This window comes from Eleutherodactylus coqui, chromosome 2, assembly GCF_035609145.1.
Source record: "Eleutherodactylus coqui strain aEleCoq1 chromosome 2, aEleCoq1.hap1, whole genome shotgun sequence".
Lineage (NCBI taxonomy): Eukaryota > Metazoa > Chordata > Amphibia > Anura > Eleutherodactylidae > Eleutherodactylus > Eleutherodactylus coqui.
Window position 1 is genome coordinate 20,531,607 of NC_089838.1, and position 15,735 is coordinate 20,547,341.

The 15,735-nt window shown below is 50.1% G+C and overlaps 1 protein-coding gene across 2 annotated transcripts in view; it reads left to right on the forward strand.

Annotated features, from left to right (window-relative positions):
• Positions 1 to 5,089: 5,089 nt before the first annotated feature.
• Positions 5,090 to 15,735, forward strand: part of GALNT10 (polypeptide N-acetylgalactosaminyltransferase 10) — a 137,283-nt gene continuing 126,637 nt past the window's right edge. For both annotated transcript variants that reach the window (XM_066590449.1, XM_066590450.1), the window contains exon 1: positions 5,090 to 5,355. In XM_066590449.1, the coding sequence (XP_066446546.1) occupies positions 5,221 to 5,355 (135 nt within the window). In that variant the 5' untranslated portion in view covers positions 5,090 to 5,220. The remainder of the gene's footprint in view (positions 5,356 to 15,735) is intronic.

A 15,735-nucleotide genomic window follows, 5' to 3' on the forward strand; every position in this document is an offset into this window, starting at 1 on the left:
GATTGACAGCCACCATTTCTAAGGACCAATTTACTAGAGTCAAACGATTATGTCCAGGAAGGAGAGACATCAATATATCAATATGTGCAGTAGCAGAGATTACAAGATAGAGGTTTTACAGATCAGGCTCAGGAGACGGCCGCGGCACAAAAGAACAGCTCAGCACCGACAGTTTAATGACCACCGAGAAGACGACGGATAATTAGAGGCGTTTAATAAAGATACGGCAGAAAATATTGTCGCTATCTTCTGTCCCAACACTGCACCTAAGGTCTGCTCACGTCACGTTCGCCAATATGTATGGCGCATGCACCATCTCGTTTGCCGAATGTATCCATAGAGCTCTATGCCCCCCGATGTATGTATGCCCCCCGATGTATGTATGCCCCCCGATGTATGTATGCCCCCGAGGGGCTTTTGGCATACAGAGAGCTGATTTGCATTGGTGTCATTTTTTGGTTGGAATAGAATATTATTCCATAGACAGGCATGCAGTATACTATTTAGTAGGGGGAGTCAAACTCATTTTTGCCAAGGGCCACATTAGCCTTAGGCCTCATGTCCATGGGGAAAATCAGGCCCGCTACGGATTCTCCATGGAGAATCCATGGCGGGTCCCTCCTGCCCCGCGGATATAAGCGCTGAAAATAAGAATTAACTCACCCGCAGCGGACCGGGCAGGTCTTCTCCTCTTCACAGCCGGATCTTCTTTCTTTGGCCGGCGGATGTACTCGGCACGCCGGCTGCGTGCCGCGCACATGCGCCGGGCACATCCGCCGGGCCGAAGAAAGAAGATCCGGCCGTGAAGAAGAGAAGACCTGCCCGGTCCGCTGCGGGTAAGTTATTCTTATTTTAGGTCTCCCGTGGATCCGGACGGCTTCCATAGGCTTCAATAGAAGCCTGCGGGAGCTGTCCCCGCGGGAGACCCGCACCTAAATGGAGCATGTCAAGTTTTTTTCATGCTCGATTTTTTTTTTATTCACTTTTATTGACCATCAGCGGGTATTTATCTACCCGCGGGTGGTCAATGCATCCCTATGGGATGCGGATCCGCATGCAGGTGATCCGCTGCGGATTCTAAATCCTATTTTGCCCGTGGACATGAGGCCTTATGGTTGCCTTCAAAGGGCCGATTGTAATTACATAGTAAAGGCTCGTTTACACACGTGATATGCAGTGAATAGAACTCATTGATTCCAATGCTAGTTCACACGATGGCATTTTTTTACGCGTTGTGCGATCACATAAATAAAATATGCGGTATGACCCATTGAGGTGTGTATTACGTATCCCAATAGGCTATTGAAATGAATGGGCCAGTGCCAATACGCAGGAAACCTGTATATTCACTGCGTATTTGCGCACCATTTTAATAAGGCAGTCTATTTGTACATGGAAAAACACGCCAAAGTGGCCGGAAAAACACAGCTGTACGTGATTTTTAGTCATGCAATTACGCAGCGTATTTTTACAAACCAAATTATCTTATGCCCATGTGAACGAATCCTAATAGTGACCCCGATAGTGGCCCCAGTAGTAACAGTGACCCATACAGTGGCCCCAGCAGTAATAATAACCCCCATCTTGGCTGCAGTAGTAACAGTGCCCCCATAGTGGTCCGAGTAGTAACAGTGTCCCCCATAGTGGTCCCAATAGTAATAGTGTTCCGAATTGTGGCTGTGCACCGGCCGAGGAGTGGGTCCTCAGCCGAGGAGACAGCGGGGTAGAGGAATACCTTGTCACGGGGCTCTACCATCTCCTCTCTAAGGGTAGCTTGGGACCCGACCTCGTTACCGACAGGGGGAGATCACAAATTAGTAACCGAGGTTACCTGTAGTCCTGTTTGTCACTCGTGACGCCAACGTTCCATCCTCCGTGGTGGATCTCTCAGATATAATAACATAGAATAAAGTAGTCAACACACAGAGTGTCTTTTCTGGACGAGAACCAGGAACGTTCCCTTCTGTCCGTTTACCTAAACGCTTGTAGCAAACAACAGTAAACAGTTCTTACAGTGGTGAAGCAGAGAGGATTCACGGGTTATCTGTACATCCACAGTCGCAGTTATCTGTAGGAACTCTGTCTCCTCGTAACGCTCTTTCGACTGTCAGTCACTCACTTGTTCCTCGCTCTCTGGCGGTTTCTCTCTCTCCAGACGCATGCGGTTCTTGCGCAACTTTTCCCTTGTCCGGGATCATAAACTCCTTGTGGCTAGTGGCTTTGGTGAGTATCTCTAAAATGGCTAGGACCAAGCAGAGACAGTGGACCACCTGTCAACCTCCTCTATGTCTCACTAACTCTCGACACCTCCTAACTCTAGCTTCTCGAACACCAACTGGGACTGGAATTCCTCAAACTCCCTGAGCTCACATGTGACTACTCTTTTATACTACCCACAGGACGAAACGATACATTTTCTAGACATGACCAAACATTAACCCTTTCACGCCTGCAAACTCTAATACACATAAACCTGATTCATTCCACATACAAGACAGTGCACAAAACTAACACAAAACATATATTCTGAGGTGCTGGAGGGGACCCCAAACTCTGGGCCACTACAGTTGCAGTAGTAATAGTGAACCCAATAGTGGCCCCAGTAGTAACAGTGATCCACAAAGTGGCCCCAGTAGTAATAATAACCCCCATCTTGGCTGCAGTAGTAACAGTGTCCCCATAGTGGTCCCAATAGTAATAGTGCCCCACATAGTGGCTGCAGCAGTAATAGTGAACCCCATAGTGGCCACGGTAGTAAGAGACCCCCATAGTGGCCCCAGTAGTAATAGTGTCCCCCATAGTGGCTGTGCTGTGTCCGAGGAAGCTGGCCCTCAGCCAAGGAGACAGTGGGATAGAGGAATACCTTGTCACGGGGCTCTACCGTCTCCTCCCTAAGGGTAGCTCGGGACCCGACCTCGTTACCGAAAGGGTGAACCCCATAGTGGCCATGGTAGTAAATGACCCCCATAGTGGCCCAGTAGTAACATTGTCCCCTATAGTGGGCCCAGTAGTAACAGTGACTTCCCCTTCTAGCCGGGCAGCATCCCTATAGGCTTTTACACTCACCCTGCCTGCAGCTCTGGTCAGACAGGGGCAGCCGCTCCTGAGTCTCTGACCACTGACCTCTCACCTCGGTGTAGACTGCTGGATCGGAGCTGCAGGCGGGCTGAGTAGAATTTCTTTAAAGGGGTTATCCAGGCAGTGCCCACTGGGATACACCGGGGTTGAAGCAGAAGCGCTGCTCGAGCCCCTGTACAGTGGCAGGTGCTTGTAATTGCGGGCCCAGCTCTCATTGAAATCAGTGGGACCCTACCCTGCAATGACAAGTGCTGGCCACTACATAGGGATCGGAGCAGTGCTTCAGCTCTGACCCCGGTGGGCACTGCCTGGATAACCCCTTTGTAAGAGTCAATGTACGTCTGGCAAGCCACATAAAATGAGGAGGCGGGCCAGATTCTGTCTGTGGGCCTTGTGTTTGATATGTGTGCTGTATGGTATGTTTGGTATGTATATGTATGTTTTTTACAATGCGGTACTATTGGCGGCATATGTCACAGTGTGTCGATATAGTGGCATAGACAGGCATAGATGAACGACTGCCTGTTCACACTGAGCGGAAGTCACTCTTTAGTCACTTCGTTTCAGTAAGCTGAAATACAGCGACTAGCGACTAATGAGTGATCTCTCACTCAATAGCCTCTTGGGTTCTGCTTTTATGTGGGACGACTATCGCTGGGAATCACTCCTTTGAGTGGCTTTTTTTTCCCGGCAATAGTCAGCCCATGTAAAAATATGGGCTGGAAATCTGCCCCCAGTGAATGTAAAGCCCCAGCCCCCTTTACACGGGATGACTGTCGGGCAAACGATGCTGTTGCACAGGAGAGAGTATCGGACATCCCATGAAGCAAGGACAGTGGCGTCACCCGTGACAGAATTCTTCAAGTCCACTACACCATTTATTCAGGTAACCGCTGCACCAGCGTTGCTTGGAGAGGCCTGTCAGTGCCGTGGCCAAGGATTGCACGTGTCCCTCGGGGGAGGAGTTAGTAGTGCCACCATGACATCCCTAACAGCTACCCCGCCATCTCCTCAGCGGTGTGCCTCGGTCGCTGCACCTGTAGTTAGACCTATTTCTTTTCTTCTCCATCTGCTCCAGACCTCCATGACTTCTCCAGCTAATTCTTTCTACTGCATTTGCTGCCCAGATATCTTTCGTTCCTCTGAAAATAATAGCATCCCACATTCTGCGACCGGAAAATAGCGCCACTCACTGTGTCCCCTGAAATAAAGTATTCTATGCCGCTGAAATAAATACTGATCGGCGCTGTGTTCCTGAAATAATCAGGATTCGTCATCAATAATTGATCGTTGTGGGTCTACCACTTGGCACCCCTGCCGATCAGATGACCACAGTGACAGCGGTGCTTGGGTGATTGCGCTGTCATTCAGCCCATACCAGTTAGTGCCTAGCCGCTGCGCCTGGTATAGGAATGGGACTGAGCAGGATGAAGTTAAAAAGTTAAAGGGGTTGTCCGGGTATTGGGTGAACTTATAAGTTCTCACTGGATGGGTGAAAACTGATAGATCAGTGGGGGTCCGACTGCCGGGGCCACCCCCGATCCAGAGAATGGCCCCCTATTTGGCAATGCAGGAACGCTTCTACCGATTTCACATGCGAGGCCGCTGCGCCATTCATTGCAATGGAGCAGACAGACAGCCCAGCGCTATGCTTGGCTATTGCCGTAGCCCTATTGCAATTAATGGAGCAGCATTGAGTACTTGCTGCGGACGAAGTGTTTGTGCCTTTAATTTCCATAGCAAAATTGGGAGCTAGGAAGAATGTCTCCATTCACTGACAGCAAGCAGGGGGCTTAAAATGACGAGGACTTGAAATACGAAGTTAAAATCATTTAGATTCTAGTTTACAGACAACTGAATTATCTCCACGGCTGCTATCCGCGCACATTGCTGGGGCTTGTAGTTCCGCAGCAGCTACAGGTTGTCTCCGCAGCGCCCTCTAGCGGCCGGCTGGGTGACGGCTCCGTGTCCAGCCTCGGGCGCGCTTGCTGAGAGGTGGCGGGAGTGCGCAGCGTGTCCCCGCCCTCTCCCGGCAGCGGCGGCGGTGGCGGCGGAGCTCCGTGCATGTAGCTGGCCGGCGGTGGTGCTCGGTGTCCGGGGCTGTCGGTGCGGAGTTTGGTGACAGGGCGTGGGCTGCTTCCCATGCGGCGGAGACAGAAGCGGCTGTTGCAGGCGGTGGGGCTGGGGGTGGCCGCCCTGCTCTTCCTGCCCAACGTGGGTCTGTGGTCCCTGTACCGGGAGCGGCAGCTGGAGGGCAGCAGCACTGGGGACGGACAGGTAAGTGGTCTCCATGGTAACTTCTCGGCTGTCCCGCACAAGTGTCTGCAGAGTGCTGAGCGGCTGGCCCGCAGAGCTGACAGTCAGGGGGCCCGCAGAGTGCTGAGCGGCTGGCCCGCAGAGCTGACAGTCAGGGGGGGCTGCAGGGTGCTGAGCGGCTGGCCCGCAGAGCTGACAGTCAGGGGGGGCTGCAGGGTGCTGAGCGGCTGGCCCGCAGAGCTGACAGTCATGGGGGGCCCGCAGAGTGCTGAGCGGCTGGCCCGCAGAGCTGACAGTCATGGGGGGGCCGCAGGGTGCTGAGCGGCTGGCCCGCAGAGCTGACAGTCATGGGGGGGCCGCAGGGTGCTGAGCGGCTGGCCCGCAGAGCTGACAGTCATGGGGGGGCCGCAGGGTGCTGAGCGGCTGGCCCGCAGAGCTGACAGTCATGGGGGGGCCGCAGGGTGCTGAGCGGCTGGCCCGCAGAGCTGACAGTCATGGGGGGGCCGCAGGGTGCTGAGCGGCTGGCCCGCAGAGCTGACAGTCATGGGGGGGCCGCAGGGTGCTGAGCGGCTGGCCCGCAGAGCTGACAGTCATGGGGGGGCCGCAGGGTGCTGAGCGGCTGGCCCGCAGAGCTGACAGTCATGGGGGGGCCGCAGGGTGCTGAGCGGCTGGCCCGCAGAGCTGACAGTCATGGGGGGGCCGCAGGGTGCTGAGTGGCTGGCCCGCAGAGCTGACAGTCATGGGGGGGCCGCAGGGTGCTGAGCGGCTGGCCCGCAGAGTTGACAGTCATGGGGGGGGCCGCAGGGTGCTGAGCCGCTGGCCCGCAGACCTGACAGTCATGGGGGGGCCGCAGGGTGCTGAGCCGCTGGCCCGCAGACCTGACAGTCATGGGGGGGCCGCAGGGTGCTGAGCCGCTGGCCCGCAGACCTGACAGTCGGGGTGGCCCGCAGGGTGCTGAGCGAGTGGCCCGCAGGGTGCTGTGCGGCTGGCCCGCAGAGCTGACAGTGAGGGTGGCCCGCAGAGCAGGCGCTCAGCACTTTGCAGCCCCTCCAGCTCTTGGGCCAGTGGGGGCGACTGTGAGCAGTTGTGTTAGCCACTGCTGGAGTTGAGTGAGTGTCAGCTCTGGGGGAGAATGCCCGGCGGGGGCGGCTGTCAGCTCTGAGGTCAGCTCCTGTCATTGGGGAGTGGTGCTTCCTTGCTGTTGCAGAGCTGACTGATGGCAGCTGAGTCGCCCAGTAAGACCAGCTTCTAGTGATCACATAGTCAGCGCCTGACTTGCTTCTGTGTGTGAGTGCCCGGCTTGCATGTGGGCAGGACAAATTTGCCCTCTAATGACTATTCAGTCTATTTCACACGTCCGTCATCGTTAATCGCTCAGCTTCTTTCCTGGTTTCCAGAAATCTGTCATTTGGCAGTAGTTGGCATCACAGGAGTGTTGGCAGAGATGACTTGTTTGCCTTGCTGGCAGTACCAATAGATGATAGAGGACCCATGTGTCACGGGCATCTAAGCTGTAGCAACAAGAGAGAAGGGAATGATGTGATGGTCACTCTGGTGAACTGGCTTTAAGACCTTTTGCCCAGGAGTGGTGGTGAAGTGTGGTGGCATCGGGGGGCACAATTTCTACAGAGAAATCCATGCCCTCTCCTTCATGTACACCTCAGATGGTGAAAAACACTTAGAGACCCCTGCTAACTGCGGGCAGTGGGCACTTCTCCTCATCAGATCTCACAGCCTCAGTGGGTAAGAGAAGTACCCATCCTGTGGGCACAGCTCCGTTATCAAAGAAGTCACTTCTGGTGTTTTCCCCAAATTGAAGATGATTTGATGACTTGTGGAAGTAGTGCGGTGCTGTCTGTGAGGAGTAAAGCGGTATCGGCGTCCTCCCTGCACAGGTGTGCCAATGCTGACGTGGGCACTTGTCTTGTGTTTGACTTCTCATTAACTTCAAAGCTCCCTTCCTAGATCCGGGGGTGTGGATGTGCAGAGTGACAATGGCTCCTCCTCTGCGTGTTTCGTGGTTCACACCGGCGAGACGCACAGAACTTACCTGGAAATAGAACTCATTAACATGCGCTATTTTTTATACCGTGTGATAGAAAAAATGCGTACGTCCTTTTTTTGGGCGATTCCGCGCATTGTTCCCTATGGGAGGCAGAAAATCGCACTTCACGCAATATTATGCAAGTTTCATCACTATATGTATTGGAACGACACGCAATTTTATTAATTTTTTTCCCTCTCCACGCAGTGAAGCTCGCGCGTACAGCGGTGTGTTTTTCTCGCAAAACACAATGCACTTGTATAAAATAACGCCAGTTTAAGGGCCGCGTTCAGGCTTTACACAGCATATTACGCGGTGAGTAGAGCGCATCCATTGCAACGGGTTTGTTCACTTGTGCGTATTTTTCCACGCGATGTTCGGTCGCAAGTTGTCCTGTGTTGGTTCACATTACACACCGAAATAGGTGAAGTGAATGGGCAGCGCAAATACGCAAGAAACCTACGTATTCACTGCGTATTTGGGCCTTTCTGTGTGTTTTTTTTCTTTTTTGCATGCGTAAATGTCTGGCGCATTTTTGTGCGCGAACACTTGTAGGAGCAGCCAAAAAAAGTAAGCAATTGCAATTTTCAGCGTATTTGCGTGGTCAAAACCCGCATACACCCGGGCGAACTGACACGTAGGCTGTAATGTCACGACTTCTAATGATTTGCGCACTAGGTTCTTGAGCGCAACTTGCATCATGTGCGGACGTTGCGACCCAGGGCTCGTACAGGTTTTTTTTTTCTTGGACGTGTAAATGCTGCCTCTGAGCGTGATATCGCCCTCGCCTCTTCTGATGCCGGACTATTGGAATTTCTGGTGAATTGGATGCCGGATTTATGGGGAAATGAGAACGGAACAGTTTGGCGTTCATCCTGGTTATTTCTCCCTGAGATATTTGGCGCCAGATGTGCTGGGCAGCCGCTTACTTTGCGCCATGCATAACCATGCCAGGTGATAAATTTTGGGGTCAAGCTTGGTTGTGAAGGGCTAACCAAGTATGGCGTCCGTATCCCGCTATAGACCATACGTACCAGGATTATTCACTTGGATGACCCCTTCTGGTAATTACGGATGTAGCTAATCAGTGGCACCCTTTCCTGCCCCATCCGTACATCCTCTACGGCTTGTCTCCACCGGAGAGTTTTTGTTCGTGGCCTGAAATTTGCGCAGCTTGTTCCCACAGATTTTGACAGCTCCATTGACATGTATTGTACCGTATTTCACTGTGGCTTGTTTGGTGTGGAACATGGCTGAGGAATCTACTGTCGGGGTCGCGTGAAGCAGATGATCCCGCAGATTCAGGTCTGCAGGAGTTTTTACCCCTCCAATTGAAAGGGTGAAGTCTGCTGCAGATCCACTTCATAACCAGCTACGTGGGAACACATCCCTAAAGTCGCGTTCACGCGGCGTAACTTGATGTAGAACCTGCAACAAACAACCGTTCCATTCATTAGAATAGGAGTCGGCGCCGTAGTCAGCGCTGCGCAGCGTTTGCTGCGTGTGGATGTGAAATGTGCATCTCGGAAGGGGGGCGGGGGTGTAATAACTTGGTTTGGGTCTAGCCCCGTGAATGAGGGTCTGTAAGTGCAAATTTCCTCAGCGAGTCTCTACTGTTGCACGTCGCCGTAGGGAGCGTTCACACGTAGCGCAAATGATGGTTTTTCCACATGGAGGATCAGCGGTCTTTACGGTACAAGCTGTTTTACCAAATCTCATCCACACCGTGCGTTAAATATCTGTAAGATTTGGCCCCCGGTGCGGATGTTCTGCAGCAGGTCAGTTTGTTACGGATTTTCACACTGATTTCACCTCTTCAAACGAGGAGACAGAAGGTGCATTTTATGCAAATACGCAATAGAGAAACCATCATGTGTGCGCAGACCCTTAACCCTTTCCAATCCACTGTCTGACGTCTAAAGACATTCTGATTGAAGGCTGTACAGCTCCAATGTCGGAAGATGTCCGGCAGGGTATTCTTACTGCATATTACTGTCCGCTGTGTTGTCGAGGGCCTCTCCAGCATGTTCCATACTGCAGTACTGGCTCAAGCCAGCAGATGTCGCTATTGTATAATAGCAGAAAGAGAAAGCCCCCTAGGAAACCCTGAATCCAAAATTGGATTGCAAATGGTTAAATTACTGCAGTTTGTGAAACTTTTGTCAGTCATGTCAAAAGTTTTGATCAGTGAGGGTCTCGCACTGAGGCCCTCGCTGATCCTACAACGGGGGGCTACAGCGCCCACCCAAGCACTGATCCCTTAGCTTTTGGCTGAAGACGTCCTCTTTAGATGTCTGTAGACTAGCTCTATATGAGGCCATCTTCGGCTACCAGGAGGAGCAGCATAGAGAGCTGAGGTGGGTCTCCACTTCGGGGGGCCATGTCATCCAAACTTTTGACATGGCTCTCTGACACATCAAAAGTTTCACAAAAGTGCAGGTAGTCTTTAAGATTTAATTTTGGGATTGGAAATCTTCCCCTACTGCCTGTTACTTATAGCATCCTCTGCCCAGCCTGAAATGGCTGATAACAGGGAGCAGTGGTCTGTATTGTGTAGCATACAACTTCCCATGTGACCAGTCTGGTATGAGAGTTTTCTTCCATCTGGAGGACGACCAGTTTTCATACTTTTTTCCCATGGAGCATTGCCCTCGATGACAACTAGTATCCCCCTGGGCTGTGTTCTACATGGTCATGCGAACAAATCCTAGCAGCCAATCAGCAACAACTTAGTACTACAAAAGTTTATGTATTTTTGCACCCTTGTTGGAACTTTTTTTTTTTTCTTTGCATTTTTGTACCGACTTTTTGTATTGTTGATCCCAAAAACTTCAAGGTGACTCTTGGTCTCCAGCGTTGTCCTATGACCCCTTCTTATCTGGTCCGGCACGTTCTACATGACCGCCTCTAGTGATTGCTAGCTGCTGCCAGCTGGGCAGGTGAGGGATAGCGCTGCGCTGAATACTTGGCATTCGTTGGCATTTTGGAGACATTTGATGTTCGGTAATGACAGATGATTTGCATAGCGCGTTCCTTCAGGCAGGATGTGCTCCTCTGTTGGGTTTTTTCATTTTTGTTGGATGTAAAGTTGTTCTTTGGCGCTGTGTTGGGAGTATGTATCGGAATTATTATTTTTTTATACCATCCAGTTGTTACAGGTTATGGAAGTCGCGTGGATGCCTAAAAATACGTGCACCTTTTTTCTATGTAGTAATTTATGTTCAAGAATTTTTTGTATTTTTTTTTTTTTATTACATATCATATTTTTGTAATTTTTTTGCAGACTTTTTTTTTTTTCTTCCATCAGGAATTAATCATGTACTCCTAATACTTTATTCCCTGTTATCATAACGCAAGCTGTTGGGTCGGCTTCAAGTGGGCAGAAGTGCAATTGCGTACACCTTAGCGCAACGTTAGGGGATAACTGATCAGTTGGGGCCCATCCGCTGGGACCCCCACCCATCACAAATACTGGGGTCCTGAAGGCCCCAAAAGTAATGGAGCGGTGGGCATCCACACAACCCGCCGCTGCATTCATTACAGCAGGACTGCCGGAGGCGGCCAGATGCTTGAAACCGGCTACAAGGTGGGCCTCAGCAAAGTAGGCCGGAGCCACACTGTTATGTAATCTGCCTCTGTTGCCCATAGCAACCAAAAGCAGCGCACCTTTCATTTCTTATATTGCTGAGGTAAAATGAAAGCTGCGCTGTGATTGGTTGCTAGGGGCAACATTTTTTCCTTCTGACAGCTTTCATTGGCGTGTGATGCAGCCTACGTTTCCGTGGCCGCCTGTATCTTCAGCAGTCCCATTGAAATGAATGGAGTGCTTGCAGGTGTATTCGCCGCTGCATTTATTTGTGGACCCCGGTACCACTGTTCTTGGGATTGGTGGGGTTACCTGTGATCAGACCTGCGCCGATTCTCTATCCTGAAGATGGGGGGTGATGTTGTTTCGTGGAATCTGCCCCGTTTATGGGTTGGACTCCACGATGACAGGAGTTCAGCGCAAAAGCTGTAAAGTTGGATTCGTGGGATCAAACGTCAGTTGTTTCCAATGGGGAGATAAGCTGCGCAGCGCGTCTTGTAACGTTTCCAACAGCGGCACAAAGTCGCTTTAACGTATTGCCTTTCTCCCACAGGAAACAATTGGCGTTGCCGCCATGATTTGACTGACAGAAAATCCAATATGGCGTCGTCTTTCGGCTGCGACTTGTAGGTTGACAAAGCCATAAACTGCTTTTTTAAACTTTGGACCGGCTCCTTATCTCTTTCCTCCTCGCACTACAACACACCCACTGCCAGGTAAATAACCGCCGTTCGCATCAGCGCTTCTGTTTTCCGTTCTGCCGCCCCATCAGAGGACAAACAAAACGGAAGAGAACTTTTTTTTTTCTTTTCCCTACCATTGATTTCAGTGGGGGTTTCTGAGCTTCCGTTTTGCCCAATCCGCTGCCATCTGCTCTCCTTTTTCTTAACGCAAAAATTAGCGCAGACTACAGCGGATCTTTAGCCGAAATTGGCTTTTTTTCTAACTAACGCTATAGTCAGTGGGGGATGGAGCGGAGCGGCTTCAGCTTGGTTCTGTTGTCCATTTAACCGACGGGTCCGTTAAAAATGGATGTGAGCCTAGACAAACTGATAGGGAATGGTCCTTTTCACCGGATCCGTTAAAATAATAGAAGCCATGGCTTCCTTTCGGTTCAGTTGTAGGCTGTGTTCAGATGTAGCAGAAATGCTGTGCCTTTTCCGTGGCAAAATCTGCAGCATTTCCGCATCAAAAACAGAGTCAAATTCCACCCAATTGGAGCTGATTTCGGCCTGTTGCTACTTTCACTTGGCAATCAGTAACCCCTCACTCCCGCCCGAAACAGCCGTCACCTGACAACTGCTACTAAGCGCTGGAAGTTGTCGCGGTTCTTTATGTAGACATGCTGTGGAATTTGCCCCTGCCTAAATTCCGCAGCATTTCTGCTAATGTGAATGTACCCCTAACATGGATATCTGGTGGCATGTATATGGGGCCATGTTGACACAGTGGATTTACCTGCCTCTGATTTACCTGTATATTTCTGCGTCAAAACCCGGAACCGAAATCTGCAGCCAAGCATATGAATATCCGGGGATCTGCAGTCTGATTTAGGCCTCATGTCCACTAGCTAAATGGAATTGCAGAATCCGCAGCGGATGTTGCCCATAGGGAATCATTGGCCATCCGCGGTCCATTAAATTGATTTTTGCACCCGCGGATGGCATTTTAAAAGAATTGCATTTTTCACGCGCTGGAGAAAAAACGTGGCATGCTCCATTCTGCCGTGGATTCTGCGCGGCTCGGCAACATTGCTATCACATTGATAGCAATGTGTGCGGATATCTGCATGCAAAAAAATACCATGTAAAACGAATCCGCTTCTGCGCGGATTGTATTTTTCGAGTGGACATGAGGCCTTAGCCCTCTTCTAATGGGATCAGAGAAGGTAAACTTTAGGATATATTTTTTTTTGACCCCGTTTATCCATATGGTAAAAAAAACAAACAACCCACCTATTAGGATGATGCAGTCTCCCTCCTGATCCCGAGCAGTGATCAGACCGGATCCTCATTCAGACAGGAATTCTGTACATTTCCATAAGCGTTCCTGTTCTTTTGTTCTGACGCCTGCTTTGAAGCCGTCGCCTGAGACTCGGTGACCGGCTCCCGAGGTGACTGCTCGAAAAACTCACAGTTCTTACAATAAAGAGTGAACCTTCTTCTCATTTTTGTTGATCTTCTTTGTACCTTTTCTAACTTTGAAGCGTCATTTTTATGAAGCGGTGCCCAGAATTAAAATGTAAAGAAGTACCATAGTGTCCGTGTCCCGCGAGTCGATACCTCTCTTCGTACATGATGACATCCCGCCAGCCTTAACCCCGTATTAACACGGCTGATTTTATCAAGCAAATTTTGTTTGTTGCGAGATGCGCTAAACTTGCACAAAAATAGAACACGTTTCTTGCAACGAGTCTATTTACACAGAATGGTAAAATCACAATATGCCCCATTTTCATGCGAGTCTCGCACAAGAGTTGTAGATGCAAACGTGCGGTTTTCTGCGCAGCACACAGACAGTTTGTTTGCATGTTGTGCGATGAAGGTTGCACGGTTTTCTCATTGGGGTCTCCTCATTTGAGATAATGAAGTTAATTGTTTGCCCCGGGGCTTCCTGAGCGCTTTCACGCTTTACTAGCTCCAGCCGAGCACAATGACAATGTCTGCAAATGAGCATTGCAGCCTCGACCCAGAGCTCTGCCGGTGCCCGTTGACTGCTGCCTCACAGGCATCCGTGAAGGTTAAGGTAAGTAACCGCGCTCAAGAAAAAAAAAAGGATTCGTAGTGTTGATGATGCACAATAAGCGCCATTATGTTAGCGAAGACCAGGAAATAGCAGCAGCAGGGTACAGGACTGGCAGGACGACGCTTACACTGCAGGTGACCGCGAAGATCTACGTCTCTGCATCAAAGCGCTCAAACCTACGCAATTCGAACAACATTCTTTTTTTTTTTCTTCTGAGTCATATGATGCACAAGGATTCCAGGTTGTGTCCACATTACATCGCTTCATTGTGAGCTCGACAAACGTCAGTCCAACGCAAACCGCTAGCTTGTCTGGCGCCACCGTTTCTACGGCTTCCTGAATTCTTACAATCCATCAAGGTTACGTGGCGGCACGTAGGTTTTATCCTTGATGTTGCCACGCAAGGAAAAATCGTACATACTTAAGTTGGGTGAACATGAGGACCACTGCAACTTTCTTCTCACTCTTCCCGACTGGCGCTGAAGGAGGGGCGATCTCAAAGGTGAAAGTAGGTTGGTAGACGTAATCATTGGAGTTATCCTTCAGTTGCGGCATTTACTAATTCTTCCCTGCATGTCCAGATAGGAGAGGTTGGTTACTGTGGACTCCACAAAGAACAGCAGCCTGTACGGTTTGCAATGAGACGGGGCCCAGAAGACCTTCCGAGTCGCGCTCTGGTTCACTCCTTGCATGGGGATTTTTGGTTCTACCAATTCTGCAATTGTGCCTATTCGCCTTCCGACTAACGGGGCGCCATCGCTGAAAATGAGGGACTCCATCTGGTCGTTGTATTGCATAAGTGAGGTGATAATGTTCATCTTTGTCATTGCGCGTGAATTACCGGGGTGGTGAGTCGCTGTAAGGTGGATAAAATGTGAGGTCTTTGTGTATCATATAAATCAGAAAAAAGCCCCATGTGTACCTTGGTTGCGTTATAAATTTATTAACCCGTTAAAGGCCAAGCACTGTAAATATATTGCCCTTGGTCCTGGGCTTTAATCCTTCGCCACACTAAAAATATGGTGCAGGTTTCAAGCTGCTATACAATGTAGCGGTAGCAGATTGGGTGAGGAACTGCAGGAAAAGACAGAAGCGGTTTATAATTGCATAGCAGTGCTGTTTCCTCTATTGGGCCTGACGATCACTTAAGGGGCATTTAGACTGAAAGATGATCGCTGAAATGGCAGTTTGAATGACAGTTTTGAGCGATCATCTTTGCCTAACTCTTAAGTAGCTAATTAGCTACCTAAAGAGTTAAATGCAGCCGGAGCAGGACACCACTGATGGTGTCGAGAACAGCAGCTGTTAACTGCAAGAACAAAGCAGCTGTTAATCAGCAGTGTCCCGCTGAGCTGATAGCTCCGAGAAACAGCAGGAGCGCTGACGGTTGCTCTGTTCTCGGAGCTTTCAGCTGGTATTCCGCTGGGAAGTCCCAACAGGATACCAGCTGAAAGAATGCTATCAGCACCGCGGCACGGATAAGTCATCGCTGATTTCTAGCTTGCTAGAAATCAACGGTGAACGAATCGCATGCGAACAGTGTATGATGGCAGCGCATTCAGACACAACAATTATCGCTCAAAAGATGGCTTTTGAGTGAATTTTGAGCGATAATCTTTGTGTCTAAATGGGCCTTTAGTCGTGGGTGTCACCTGGCATGGCAGAGCTGCTGGGTCTTAGCAGATCACATCCCAGCTGATATGCCCACCAAGCCAGCCCACGAACTGTTAATTCCTTCATGGGCTACACGCTTCTGAAATCAAAAATAGTAGGTGGCCATAATAATGTGACTCAACTGTGTAGGTGTTAAAATATACAAAGATAAGTATATATATATTCTAGAATAAATACAAATATAGTATCGTAGTAGGTTAGGCTGAAAAAACACCTCCATCCAGTTCAGCCCATTTTCGCCAATGTTGATTCAGAGGAAGGCAAAAATAAACCAATGAAGCTGAGCCAGTTTTCCACGGCAATCAGAATCATCCTTGGATCAACAACCCTTTTGAAGTAATCAGTGACTATT